Raw genomic sequence first — 12,600 nt, forward strand, 5'->3', positions numbered from 1 at the left:
GACTCGGCCTATAGAGTGCCCGTCCAGGACTCTAATGTCCATGGGAATGGAGAGGGGCTGAGTGGGGATGTTCAGCTCGGACGCCAGGGTAGCGTCCAAAAAGCTCTCGTTGGCCCCAGAGTCAATGAGAACCAGGAGAGATTTGGACTGGTCTCCCCACAGCAGAATGGCATGAAAAAAGGTGCGGTCAAGGGAAGCAGGAACGTTCTCCATATGGCCCACCAGAGTGCTCGCTCCTACCGGTGAGCCTGTTTTCTTTAAAGGACAAGAGGACACAACGACCAAGAGTCCCGCAATACAGGCAACTCTTCGTGTCGATTCTGTATTGCCGTTCCGCTGGCGACAGCCCAGCTCTGCTTAGTGGCATAAGCTCAGGAAGCGGCGACTCGGCCATCTTCGGCAGCCCTCAGGGCAGGTCGGGAAGCCTCGGGTACTCTCGGCAACGAGACCGTCAGGAGCTTCCGGGATGACTCGAAGGCAAGGTGGGATCCCTGGGCGTGCGAGCGAAATCCAATTTCCTCTCCCTCTGTCGTTCCTGTAATTGCCCATCGATACGGATGGTCAAAGCGATGAGGGCATCGAGCTCCGTAGGTAACTCAAGCTCATCCTTGATCTCCTCYGAGACACCGTGCAGGAACATATCAAACAGTGCCTCTTGATTCCAAACACTCTCCCCTGCCAATGTGCGGAAATCCATCCAGTCCTGCCGATGCTGGATTAGCTTCCAGGSGGCCTCTCGCCCAGAGAACGGGACATCAAAAATCTTCCTCATTTCTCCCACCCCTCCAGACTAGCGCATATGGCCGGCTGTTGTTCCCACATGGCAGTAACCCAGGTGAGAGCCCATCAGCGTGATGAGGTAGGCTATCTTGGAGCGATCTGAGGGGAAGGAAGAGGGCTGAATCCCGAAGACAAGGGCACAATGAGCTAGAAATGCCCGACAGGTGCTCGGCTCTCCATTGAAGCGTTCTGGAGGAGGTAAGCGGGGCTCCTGAGAAGGTGGAGTGAGCAATGAGACGGYGCTGCTAGCAGCTGAGTCGCTGAGGAGCTGTGGGGTTACCACCGTGGTAGGCGGCCTCCCAGACAACACGTGGAATTCCTCCAGCAAACTGTCCAATGCCTGGTCATGGCGTTCAGCCAACATTTGGACCCCCTCCACAAGGCCACGAAGCAATTCCTCATGTATACCTGTCACGTTCTGACCTTAGTTCCTTTGTTTTGTCTTTTGTTTTAGTATGGTCAGGGCGTGAGCTGGGTGGGTTGTCTATGTTAGTTTTTCTATGATTTTCTATTTCTGTGTTTGGCCTGATATGGTTCTCAATCAGAGGCAGCTGTCAATCGTTGTCCCTGATTGGGAACCATATTTAGGTAGCCTGTTTTCTGTTGGGTTTTGTGGGTGGTTATTTTCAGTCTTTGTGTGTCTGCACCAGACAGAACTGTTTTCGGTTGTTTCYTTGTTGTTTTGTTATTAAGTGTTCAGTTTTGATTTATTATTAAATATCATGAACACTTACCACGCTGCACCTTGGTCCTCACCTTCTTCCACCGACGACAGCCGTTACAATACCGATGGTGGCTCCCTGGGTGGACATGGCGTTGCTCAGCTGGCCCGGGTCTGCTGGGTCAGTCATGGCCAGTTCTTACTATCAGGAATAGTAAGAGGCAGGCAATAGACAGGKCAAGGCAGACAGAGGTCAACAATCCAGAAGTGGGGCAAAGGTACAGGTCGGCAGGCAGGTTCAGGGTCAGTGCAGGCAGAGTGGTCAGGTAGGCGGGCTCAGAGTCAGGACAGGCAATGGTCAAAACCAGGAGGGCGAGAAAAAGAGAGACTGGGAAAAGCAGGAGCTGATRAGAAAAACGCTGGTTGACTTGACAAACAAGACGAACTGGTAACGGACAAACAGAGAACACAAGTATAAATACAYAGGGGATAATGGGTAAGATGAGCGACAACTGGAGGGGGGTGGAAACAATCACAAGGACAGATGAAACAGATCAGGGTGTGACAGTGTCCGTAAAATGTTTATCCTGTAGTATGTACAGCGGCTTGCAAAAGTATTTACCCCCCTTTGCGTTTTTCCTATTTTGTTGCCTTACAACCTGGAATTAAAGTGGATTTTTGGGGGGTTTGTATCATTTGATTTACACAACATGCTTACCACTTTGAAGATGCAAAATATTTTTGGGGGTGAAACACAAGAAATAAGACAAAAAAACTGAAAACTTGAGCGTGCATCACTATTCACYCCCCAAAGTCAATACTTTGTAAAGCCACCTTTTGCAGCAATTATAACTACATGTCTCTTGGGCTATGTCTCTATAAGCTTGGCACATCTAGCCACTGGGACTTTTATGGATTTAATGGTGCTCCGTGGGATGTTCAAAGTTTCAAATATTTTTTTATAACCCAACCCTGATCTGTACTTCTCCACAACTTTGTCCGTGACCTGTTTGGAGAGCTCCTTGGTCTTCATGGTGCCGCTTGCGGACTCTGGGGCCTTTCAGAACAAGTGTATATATACTGAGATCATGTGACAGATCTTGTGACACGTAGATTGCACACAGGTGGACTTTATTTAACTAATTATGTGACTTCTGAAGGTAATTGGTTGCACCAGATCTTATTTAGGGGCATCATAGCAAAGGGGGTGAATACATATGCACGCACCACTTTTTTGAATATTTTGAAACAAGGAATTTCTTTCATTTCACTTCACCAATTTGTGTATGTCCATTACATGAAATCCAAGTAAAAATCAATTTAAATTACAGATTGTAATGCAACAAAATAGGAAAAATGCCAAGGGGGATGAATACTTTTGCAAGTTACTGTACAGTGCATTCGGAAAATAATATTTAGACCCCTTGACTTTTTCCAAATTTTGTTACGTTACAGCCTTATTCTAAAATGGATAAAATKTATTATTTTACCTCATCAATCTACACAAAATAGCCCATAATGACAAAGCAAAAACAGGTTTTTAGAAATGTTGGCAAATGTATTAAAAATTAAAAACAGAAATACCTTATTTACATAAGTATTCAGACCGTTTGCTATGAGCTCAGGTGCTTCCTGTTTCCATTGATCATTCTTGAGATGTTTCTACAACTTGATTGGAGTTCACCTGTGGTGTCAAGGTGTGTATGAAGGCAAAGTCAGGTGCAGGAGAGCAGAGTAATATTACATAAAGCACACTTTATTATAGTTCCAAACCAGGAGCACAACAAAACAAACACGCTCAAAAAAACGGAACAATAAAGTAAAAGCGCTTAACGAACATCACTTGACATGAAGACAATTTCACACAAAACATGATGGGAAACAGAGGGTTAAATACAAGTAGATTGATTGGGGAAATGAAAACCAGGTGTGTATGAAAACAAGACAAGACAAATGGATGTATGAAAAATGSAGCGGCGATGGCTAGAAAGCCGGTGACGTCGATCTCCGAACGCCGCCCGATCAAGGAGAGGAGCCGACTTCGGCGGAAGTCGTGACATGTGGTGAATTCAATTGATTGGACATGATTTGGAAAGGCACACACCTGTCTATATCAGGTCCCACAGTTGACAGTGCATGTCAGAACAAAAACCAAGTCATKAGGTCGAAGGAATTGTCCGTAGCGCTCCGAGATAGGATTGTGTCGAGGCACAGATCTGGGGAAGGGTACCAAAAATATGCCTGCAGTATTGAAGGTCGCCAAAAACACAGTGGCCTACATCATTCTTAAATGGAAGAAGTTTGGAACCACCAAGACTCTTCCTAGAACTGTCCGCCCGGACAAATTGAGCAATCGGGGGAGAAGGGCCTTGGTCAGGGAGGTGACCAAAAACCCGATGGTTAGTCTGACAGAGCTCCAGAGTTCTTCTGTGGAGATGGGAGAACCTTCCAGAACGGCAACCATCTCTATTTATTTTTTATTTTTATCCCTTTATCTCCCAAATTGGTAGTTACAGTCTTGTCCCATTGCTGCAACTCCCGTACGGACTTGGGAGAGGCGAAAGTCAAGAGCCATGCGTACTCTGAAACACGACCCCGCCAAGCCGCACTGCTTCTTGACACACTGCTCACTTAACCAGGACGCCAGCCACACCAATGTGTGAARAAAAAAAAAAAWGTCAAGTGGTCTGAATACTTTACAAATGCACTGTATAAGCTGGAAGTAGAAGCCTAATTGTTGTTCTCCATTAGTTTTAGCTCAATTAGGGGAGGGGTGGTAGGGTTAGAGAAAAATAATAAAGGAAAATATTTTTTTATTAAAAAAAGATTATAATACAATTAAAATTAAAATCGTCCTCCCTCTAAAACATCACCAACCAAATCAAATGTATTGGTCACATACACCTGGTTAGCAGATGTTAATGCAAGTGTAGCGAAATGCTTGTCGCCACTGGTTTTCAGTACATTTATCTTAAGCCATCCCTTTAAATACGGTGTTCCTTTTAGTTCGAATTTTGTTCGATGGACTTAATAGAATATATCGAGACAGCGGTTCAGAATATTAGGAATCAATGAAAGAAAGCCATCTAAATATATGCATATCCGTCTCCGTTTCAGCACCAATTGGTAGATTTAAAAATACTCCGATTTTATAGATTATTTAGGGTTAAGAAAGTATTTATGAATCATAAAAACAGGTTTGGAGAGCCTTTACTCACGAAAGAAAGAAAACGGTGGTTTGATTCATTCTGAAAATGTCCCCATTCTTTAACCCATGGTAATGTTGGAAGATTAGTGTACAGTATATAGAATTATAATAGGGAGAATAGTGTACAATAGTAGGCTAAACCCTATTGCCTGCACTAACTGTGTGTTGACACAGCCAAGTATTGTGCCATGCATCGGGTTCAAACTGCCATGGCCTTTATTTATTTTATTTAACCTTTATTTAACTAGGCAAGTCAGTTAAGAACAAATTATTATTTACAAGGACGGCCTACCCCGGCGACGCTGGGCCAATTTGTGCGCTACCCTACGGGACTTCCAATCACTGCTGGTTGTGAGATACAGCCTGGAATAAAACCAAGGTCTGTAGTGACGCCTCTAGCACTGAGATGCAGTGCATTGAGACCGCTGCGCCACTCGGGAAACCCACTCCATAAACATTTGAATTAGCCTGTCTTTTTTTATATTATCAACTGCATAATGGCACAGCATTTCATAAACTTTACTGTGGGAAAGTTGATATGTTGATATGCTTCAGTTTGCTGCCATGTGACTGGTTACACATTTGTCTCCAGCGATTATAAGGTCAAATATATTTAAAACAAGTGTAATTTATAATTCCCTTATTCAAGTCGATTACTCATTAACCTAGTTCTTATCAATAGCTCTTATCAAGTTGTAAATGACTGTGCATGGAGAATGGTGTTATATCTATTGGGGAAAATGAATACATACTTTTCCCACTTGGAACCGGTAGGTTCGCTAGACCTCATTCATGGTTTCCTCGTGCGTAAAGGTGGTGAAATTGTTAGGAAATTAAGTCAAGGTCAGAATAGGGCGTATCTGTAGACACACCTCTGCCACACCTTCACTTATTCCATCTCCGCCCCAAACGAGTAGCGGGTGAAAAGCAAAGGGAATTACGTTTCATTTACGGTGCTCAACTCGGGTTGTAATCGGGTCCTTAGGCAGTACCTAATTTATGTGCATACATCCCCTAGCTGTTTTGTGATTCCATGTCATACTCTTTATATGCCGCAGGGGGAGACAGAGGCCAGGGCTCTGAGTTGTCTGCCACAGAAGTTCATTAGCTGAACACTGAGCAAATGTTGCACGTTTAGCGTGTAATAGGCCTTCACATTTAGCCTTTAATGTAAAAACATACACAAAATCCATCCCCATCTCTAACTATTATAATGGTGTTGCATAAGAACACAATATTCAATTACTATTACTTTCTAGTTTTTCTGACCTTTCAACTCCTAGTGTCAACTCTTAAATCAGAAGCAGATAAAATCAAGGGAAAGAACAGCCTCCCTATACAGTGAATACAGTGTTTAGGTGTCTACATGTGTCAGCCAGTCCTGAATCTGTGATCTGATGTTCCATCAACAGTCTACAGACTATTGTTATAGACAGACTACTGTGAGTGGGATGGCTCCATGACAGAGTACGATGATGGCTCCATGATTGACCCAGTTCTGGTGGATTTGGCTGCTGTCGCCAGACCTCCTCAGATTCTTCACCAGAGTATCATCATCATCCCTAGTGGCCCTAGCCTGTCTGACTGTCTGTCCGGGGCCAGGCCGTGTGTGGGGGCAGGTTGATATTCCAGTCCCCAGTCCTCTGCATGGCCTTTGCATCCCGCCTGGTAGCCAGTCCCTTCAACAGATTGATGAATTGATTGTGGGGCTGCTGCCAGTGTGTCTGTGCCCTGGGCGAGGGGTGTCCCGGTTACGGAAGAGAATCCCAGATATGGCACCCACCCTGGAGCCGCTATTGTGGCAGGCCTGCAGGGGGCCCCGGGGGCCCAGGGAGCAGCTCTATCTGACCCACATACTGCTGTCACACCCCTGGAGACACAGGGCTGGGGATGGAGGGGCAGATTGGGCCTGGGGCTAGGGTGGGGACCAGTGCTAGAGCTGGGGTGGAGTGGGATGGAAGCTTGGAGGCTGAGAGACAGGGCTGGGGATGGAGGGGCAGATTGGGCTGGGGCTAGGGTGGGGACCAGTGCTAGAGCTGGGGTGGAGTGGGATGGAAGCTGTAGGGCTGGAGACACAGGGCTGGGGATGGAGGGCAGATTGGGCCTGGGGCTAGGGTGGGACCAGTGCTAGAGCTGGGGTGGAGTGGGATGGAAGCTGAGGGCTGGAACACAGGGCTGTTGCGGGGATAGCGGAAGGGTGGGGATGGTGCCAATAATGGACCTCTGAATCGCTGAACTAAATTGCGGCCAAGCTGTGAAAATATTTCACACACATCCCAAAACTCAAGAAGAGTCCTAACAATCTGAAGACATGGAATCTAATGAAAGAATGTAGGTATTTTTATTGACTTACCAGTGCAGTTAACAGGTATCACTGGACACATCCTCTCATACACATGTACTACTTAAGGACACATCCTCATCAATACACATGTACTCTTAAGGACACATCCTCATCAATACATAATGTACTAGCTTAACTAGGATTTTAATCGTCAAACTTTTTTTGTCTGGTAACATCAATAAATAAACCCTGTTTCAATTATTTGAATACACATTATTAACTGGAATGTTGAGTAATTACATTGTTACAGTAATATAACATGACTTTTTTTAAATATCTTGCACAGACACAACTGAGTTAAAGGAGGGAAAAATCAAGACATGAATTGATACATTTTGCCACAACTGTGGCCACTTGATGTTAAACTTTACACACAAAACCATCATCAGAATAAAGGGTTTTCAACACTATCGATAATAAGGCCACAAAAACCAACTGCTGCACCAAACTAAACTCAATGTGGGAAATGTAATACACAAGCTGTAATGTTAAAGCTGGAATCCTTTGAGTCCCCATTTGGGATTATTACAACAACACAAGAAGTTACTGCAAAAATAATGAACACTGTCGTCGTCCCCCCCCCCCCAGCATTGCACACACGATAAACCAGAAGAAAATGTACTGCACATTTTTTTTTTTTACCAAGCTGTTCACCTCTGTTTGGGTTCTCCTCACCTACATTTAGTCAACAAAACCAAAACAATAACAAAGGCGCTGGGGGGGGCGAACAGTGGCGCTGTATCCCCTAATGCGGATTCCATCTTTATATCAATATACATCAGTCCATACACAAATCCTGATAACTACAATTGAACATATCAACCACGATGAATCCTTCAGGTATATTTCAGGTATATTTTTTCAGGTATATGTTTGTACTTGTTAAGTAAAATGTGTAATATACAGTTGACATAGAAAAAGCATGCTCTTGCATATTGGATGTGTTTTACACAAACCTATGTCACTGTCCATTAATATCTACCATTACTGCATTGCTCCAACCAGCAGTAGCAATTTTAGTGTAAAAGGAGAATACTGTCAGAAGACTGGCTAAATAGATAACATTAGACAGATACAATTCCAAACTTCATTTCCGAGAGATCTTTTACTGTATGGCCATGCATCATACTGTGTTCCAAAACCAACTAACATTGCTAGTATCCATTCTGATGTATAAGTGAAATTACATAAATTAATAAATAAATAATGTATTAATTAATTAATAAATAAATAGTGTTTCTAAAAACGGGATGCTTATTAATATGTGGTTAATAATTATGTATGAAATGTCATGTATTGACATTGATGGCACATGTCTGAAAGGTGATAACTGTTTTTAATAATTGACATCAGGTTGAAAATGTCCTCAAGGAATGGTACAGTTTAAGCCTCCTTCCTACAGTACATACCAATCACATTTCACTTCCACCATGTCAGGATTTTTCACTTAATGGATCAACTACAACCAACTACCACTTCCTGTTTCAAGAGCTGACACTAAGGTTTCTCTTCACTCTCCTCTGATTGGTCCACTCACTTCTTGTTCTTCAGCTGATTGGCCAGCCAGTCGAGGCCCTCGTATAGACCGTCTCCACTGGTGGCGCAGGTGGCCTGGATGTACCAGTTGCGGTGACGGAGGGAGTGGAGCCCCAGCTTGTCTGTGATCTCTGCTGCGTTCATGGCATTGGGCAGGTCCTACACAGGACGTGAGGTAAGGTCGGAGGGATAGGAGTGGAGAAAAGCACATGAGAGAGAGAGATTATAGGCGTAAGGAAATCCCGGGTAGACAGAATGATAGTTAGCGATGAAAAGCACATGAGGCAGCAGAGAAAAATAAGAATTGAGTGAGGCTATAGCAATTGTCCATACCTGTTTATTAGCGAAGATGAGAAGCACGGCGTCTCGTAGCTCGTCCTCAGCCAGCATCCTCATCAGCTCCTCCCGAGCCTCGTTCACCCGCTCACGGTCGTTACTATCCACCACAAAGATCAAACCTGGAACCACAACAAACTCTGTTACTGTGTCTGCCAGAAAGAGCAGTCCTGTAACCATGACAAACCTTGATAGATACCCTCAACCCGAACACTGTTCACCACAAAGATCAAACCTGGAACCACAACAGGACTCATTCGTCAGGAAGCACGACATGCTTGTCATTAAACTATACAAACCCACTGATGACACTGTTTTTTTCTGTCTCTAGGCATGCCCCTCTTTCAGAATGAACAGGCTCATCTTCCAACTGGAGCATGGTATAGAAAAACATAACAATCCTAACACAAAACGAGTCAAATTCTTTAAATGTGAAGGACACGTGCTTGATGCGGTATGCAAATGTCTATATCTAGAGTGTGTGAGTCAGCCCAATAGCTTCAGGTGTCAGGGGTGACATCATGGTGCCAGATGTATCATAGGCCTGTAGGGGCAGTCTTTGTCCCAGCAAGGCCCTATAGCCCTCAAATTCAAATCTGGACCTTGAAGACAGCTCCACAGACATGTTTATCATTCTTCCAATCAGGGACTAAAGTAGACCTGGGAGACCTGGTGTGTGCAAGAGAACATACCGTAAGCTCACTCCACAGCTAGTTTGACATATCGCCAATGGAGCCATCCAATTGGTACATTTTGTATAGCTCATACGGTTGGAACGTTGTCAATGAGGAAGGTCACGTGTGTTGAGAAGCAGAGGATCACAGGTTCGAGCCCGGTACGGGGCAGTCGGTCAGCGGAGGAAGCTCAGCTGTTGGCAGCACACTGACCCCCGTTACATTTGCAATTAATTATCAGGTAGAACAGAAAACCAGCAGTACTCCGGACCTCGTAGGGTAAGATTTGCATACCCCTTTCCCTATAGTGTCACCAACCAGGGTTCTGACACAGGGCTCCTGCATGTCACAAGACTGAGTTAGCACACTGAGCTAAAGCCTTACTCATCACATGAGCGTGGTTCATTGTACCGCCTCCATTACACAGTCACAGACCAGTTAAGAGCCAGAGCCCTCCTGCTCAGCTTACACAAGAGTGTTAGCCCGCTGAGCTAAAGCTTGTTAGCTCCCACTATACTTACCCTGTGTGTTCTGGAAGTAGTGTCTCCACAGAGGCCTGATCTTGTCCTGGCCACCCACGTCCCACACCGTGAAACTGATGTTCTTATACTCAACCGTCTCCACGTTAAACCCTGAGCAGGGGAAAAGGAAATGAGTGTTATGAATGTCTTTTGAACAGCCGTCRGTGTTATAAACCGCTCATAAAGAGCCGTCTGTGTGTTATAAATGCCTTATAAACAGTTGTAGGTGTGTGATGATTAAGGATGAGTCAAAATGTCAAAATGATGTGGCGTTTAATTTTGTTCTAATCCTTTATAGCCAATGTGCTTCGTGGTTAGACTGTGAGACTTTCCATACCGATAGTGGGGATGGTGGTGACTATCTCTCCCAGCTTCAGTTTGTATAGGATGGTGGTCTTCCCTGCAGCATCCAGCCCCACCATCAGGATCCTCATCTCCTTCTTCCCTAACAGGCTCTTCAGCAGGTTGCCAAAGATGTTCCCCATGGTGACTGGCTGGCTGGTTGAACGGCTGGCGGCTGGCTGGCTGGTCGGACCTCAACTCACTGCTACAGAGCTGATGGGCAGCTGGATGTCAGGGCCCAGAGTTTTCCTGACCTTGTAACTTAACCAAGAAAAACTGGTCCAGAGTAACATACCATTAACAGAGAATTATTCCTAGGGCCCAGAGTTTTCCTGACTACCTGACCTGACCAAGGAAAAAGTCTGGAGGCCCGGTCAAATCACAAGTTCAGGAACAACTCTGAGGCCCAGGAATAGGCAAATTCCCCCATAGCCTAAATGGCAAGCCAGCGGCTAAACAGGCAGTGCGCTAGTAGTTTCACAGAGTCAGAACCACAGAGACATGCAGGACACTCAGTAGCACTTCAACCACTACTCAGGCCATTAACACCTCGTAACAGCTCCAAACCACTTCAGAGGCAAACCAATAAAGTCTCCTTCACACCTCCACAGGCGGGCTGAGGAAGCTGACCTGACTCAAGGCCTGTAGGCTGGAAGACCACACACTGGTGAGAAGAGCTGCTGTGGTGTAGGCCTACTACCTACCGCAATCCTTTGTTGAGATGGGTTTATGTAGTTTATAGCAGTTCTAATCTATACATTGAAATATGTTCCGTAATCTACATAAATATGTATGTGCCACGGTAGCAGCAATATGCCCTCTGTACCTGCTATAACAGCCCTAAAGCAAGGATCATCAATTCGTTCTGACATGTGCATTATAACAACTGTCTTCTGTTCTGAGTAAAAAAATATTGAAATACCTTAAAAATACGTGGATGAATGTGTTCATGAAGTGATTTTTTTCAATCACTGCATCGCAGTGACCACATATGCTACTATGAAGCACATCCGTCGTTGTGCAAGAGCACTCGCAATGATGGTATAGCAACCTCAGTGCGCCTGTGTGTGTGGATTGGAACACCCTGTATCTTTGCAGCACATTTGGCACCACGACATGCCGGTTCAATTAAATAGTATTGGTAAATATAATGTGTTGACACGCTGTAAATATCACAAATACCATGGCAACTCTTATTTCCATCCATGGGCAAATTATGATTTTCACCTTATCTCCTCCAGTCACGACTACAAGCGATGCTTAGGTGGCCTGTACGAACGCCGTTAATTCACTAGAATCCCTACAAACACCTAGTCCTTTTATTTCTGTAATGGCATGACACGATGCCGCATTCTTGTATCTCTACAGTTTTACGTTATCCATCATTTTCTAATGTCCATCTCATCCGCACTTACCTCTTTTAGACGTACCAGCTGGATTCGGGCAGTGCAGTTTGTCTCTCGCGAGAAGTCGCAAAGAAAGACAGGTTGCTCCTTAAGTCTCGCGATGATGAGCTCACCAAGTACACCTCTCCATCACTTCATGGGCCGATCACGCGCCCCGTCACTGCCAATACGTCTGAGTGATACCATTTTCAGTTGGAGGCGCCTGGGAGTCCATTCTGTTTTGATTGGAAATTATCTATTTGTTTTTTTTATGGGGTGTTTGTAATTCATTGATTGCTCTTTATATAGCCTTCTGAGTTGAAACTTAAATAACATCAACCCTGGTTAGGGTTTGAGTTGACACAGTTTTTGTGTGGTTTGTTTGCATGTCCTGTGATAAATACCCTACATAGATTACAAGTAGCTCTGTTACTGTACAATAACGCAATTAATGCCTGTCAAAGTTCTTTGTGTGTTTAGAGATTCGAAACAAAATAGCCAACAGTTTTTTAAATATATATATTATAAAAGACTAGAGAGTAAAACATGTTGACTAGGGGCAAGCATAGCCTATATGAATTATTCAACCTAGAAACGCCTTAATAAATAAGTAAGTGGGGAACTGTTAAAACGATGCCAAAGCATACTTCTTGGCAGAGTTAGTGTGGCAGAGACAATGAGCTGAGAAGAAGCAGCATTTAGGCTACACTGAATCACTCTCATTTTGATTTTGTTAAATTGTGTTGAATCATCATGGATCAAACAATGCTAAAACACATTAGTCATGATTTTCTATTTATTACATGTATACCA

The 12,600-nt window shown here is 44.4% G+C and overlaps 1 protein-coding gene across 4 annotated transcripts; it reads right to left on the bottom strand.

Annotated features, from left to right (window-relative positions):
* Positions 1-7,828: 7,828 nt before the first annotated feature.
* On the bottom strand, positions 7,829-11,900 carry arf3a (ADP-ribosylation factor 3a). 4 transcript variants are annotated; one of them, XM_024006576.2, is made up of 5 exons: positions 11,818-11,900; positions 10,398-10,678; positions 10,061-10,171; positions 8,863-8,987; positions 7,829-8,688 (listed from the first exon to the last, which is right to left on the bottom strand). In XM_024006576.2, exons 2-5 carry the CDS (start codon positions 10,543-10,545, stop codon positions 8,527-8,529), a joined length of 546 nt encoding a protein of 181 aa, XP_023862344.1. In that variant the 5' UTR covers positions 10,546-10,678; positions 11,818-11,900; the 3' UTR covers positions 7,829-8,526. The 4 variants fall into 4 exon arrangements, with proteins under 4 accessions (XP_023862344.1, XP_023862345.1, XP_070304141.1 ...); XM_024006577.2 differs by having other exon boundaries at positions 10,398-10,615; positions 11,818-11,877; XM_070448040.1 differs by lacking the exon at positions 11,818-11,900 and adding an exon at positions 11,325-11,802.
* Positions 11,901-12,600: the final 700 nt, after the last annotated feature.

The sequence above is a fragment of the Salvelinus sp. IW2-2015 genome, linkage group LG17 (genome assembly GCF_002910315.2).
Source record: "Salvelinus sp. IW2-2015 linkage group LG17, ASM291031v2, whole genome shotgun sequence".
In the NCBI taxonomy this organism is placed as follows: Eukaryota; Metazoa; Chordata; class Actinopteri; order Salmoniformes; family Salmonidae; genus Salvelinus; species Salvelinus sp. IW2-2015.

What these genes read in the sequence shown, in the direction of transcription:
- arf3a (XM_024006576.2), bottom strand. Translation starts at nt 10,545, where the DNA reads ATGGGGAACATCTTTGGCAACCTGCTGAAGAGCCTGTTAGGGAAGAAG. An exon ending in CACCACCATCCCCACTATCG is followed by an intron (nt 10,172 to 10,397) that starts GTATGGAAAGTC and finishes TCCCCTGCTCAG; the next exon opens with GGTTTAACGTGGAGACGGTT. An exon ending in CTACTTCCAGAACACACAGG is followed by an intron (nt 8,988 to 10,060) that starts GTAAGTATAGTG and finishes TTGTGGTTCCAG; the next exon opens with GTTTGATCTTTGTGGTGGAT.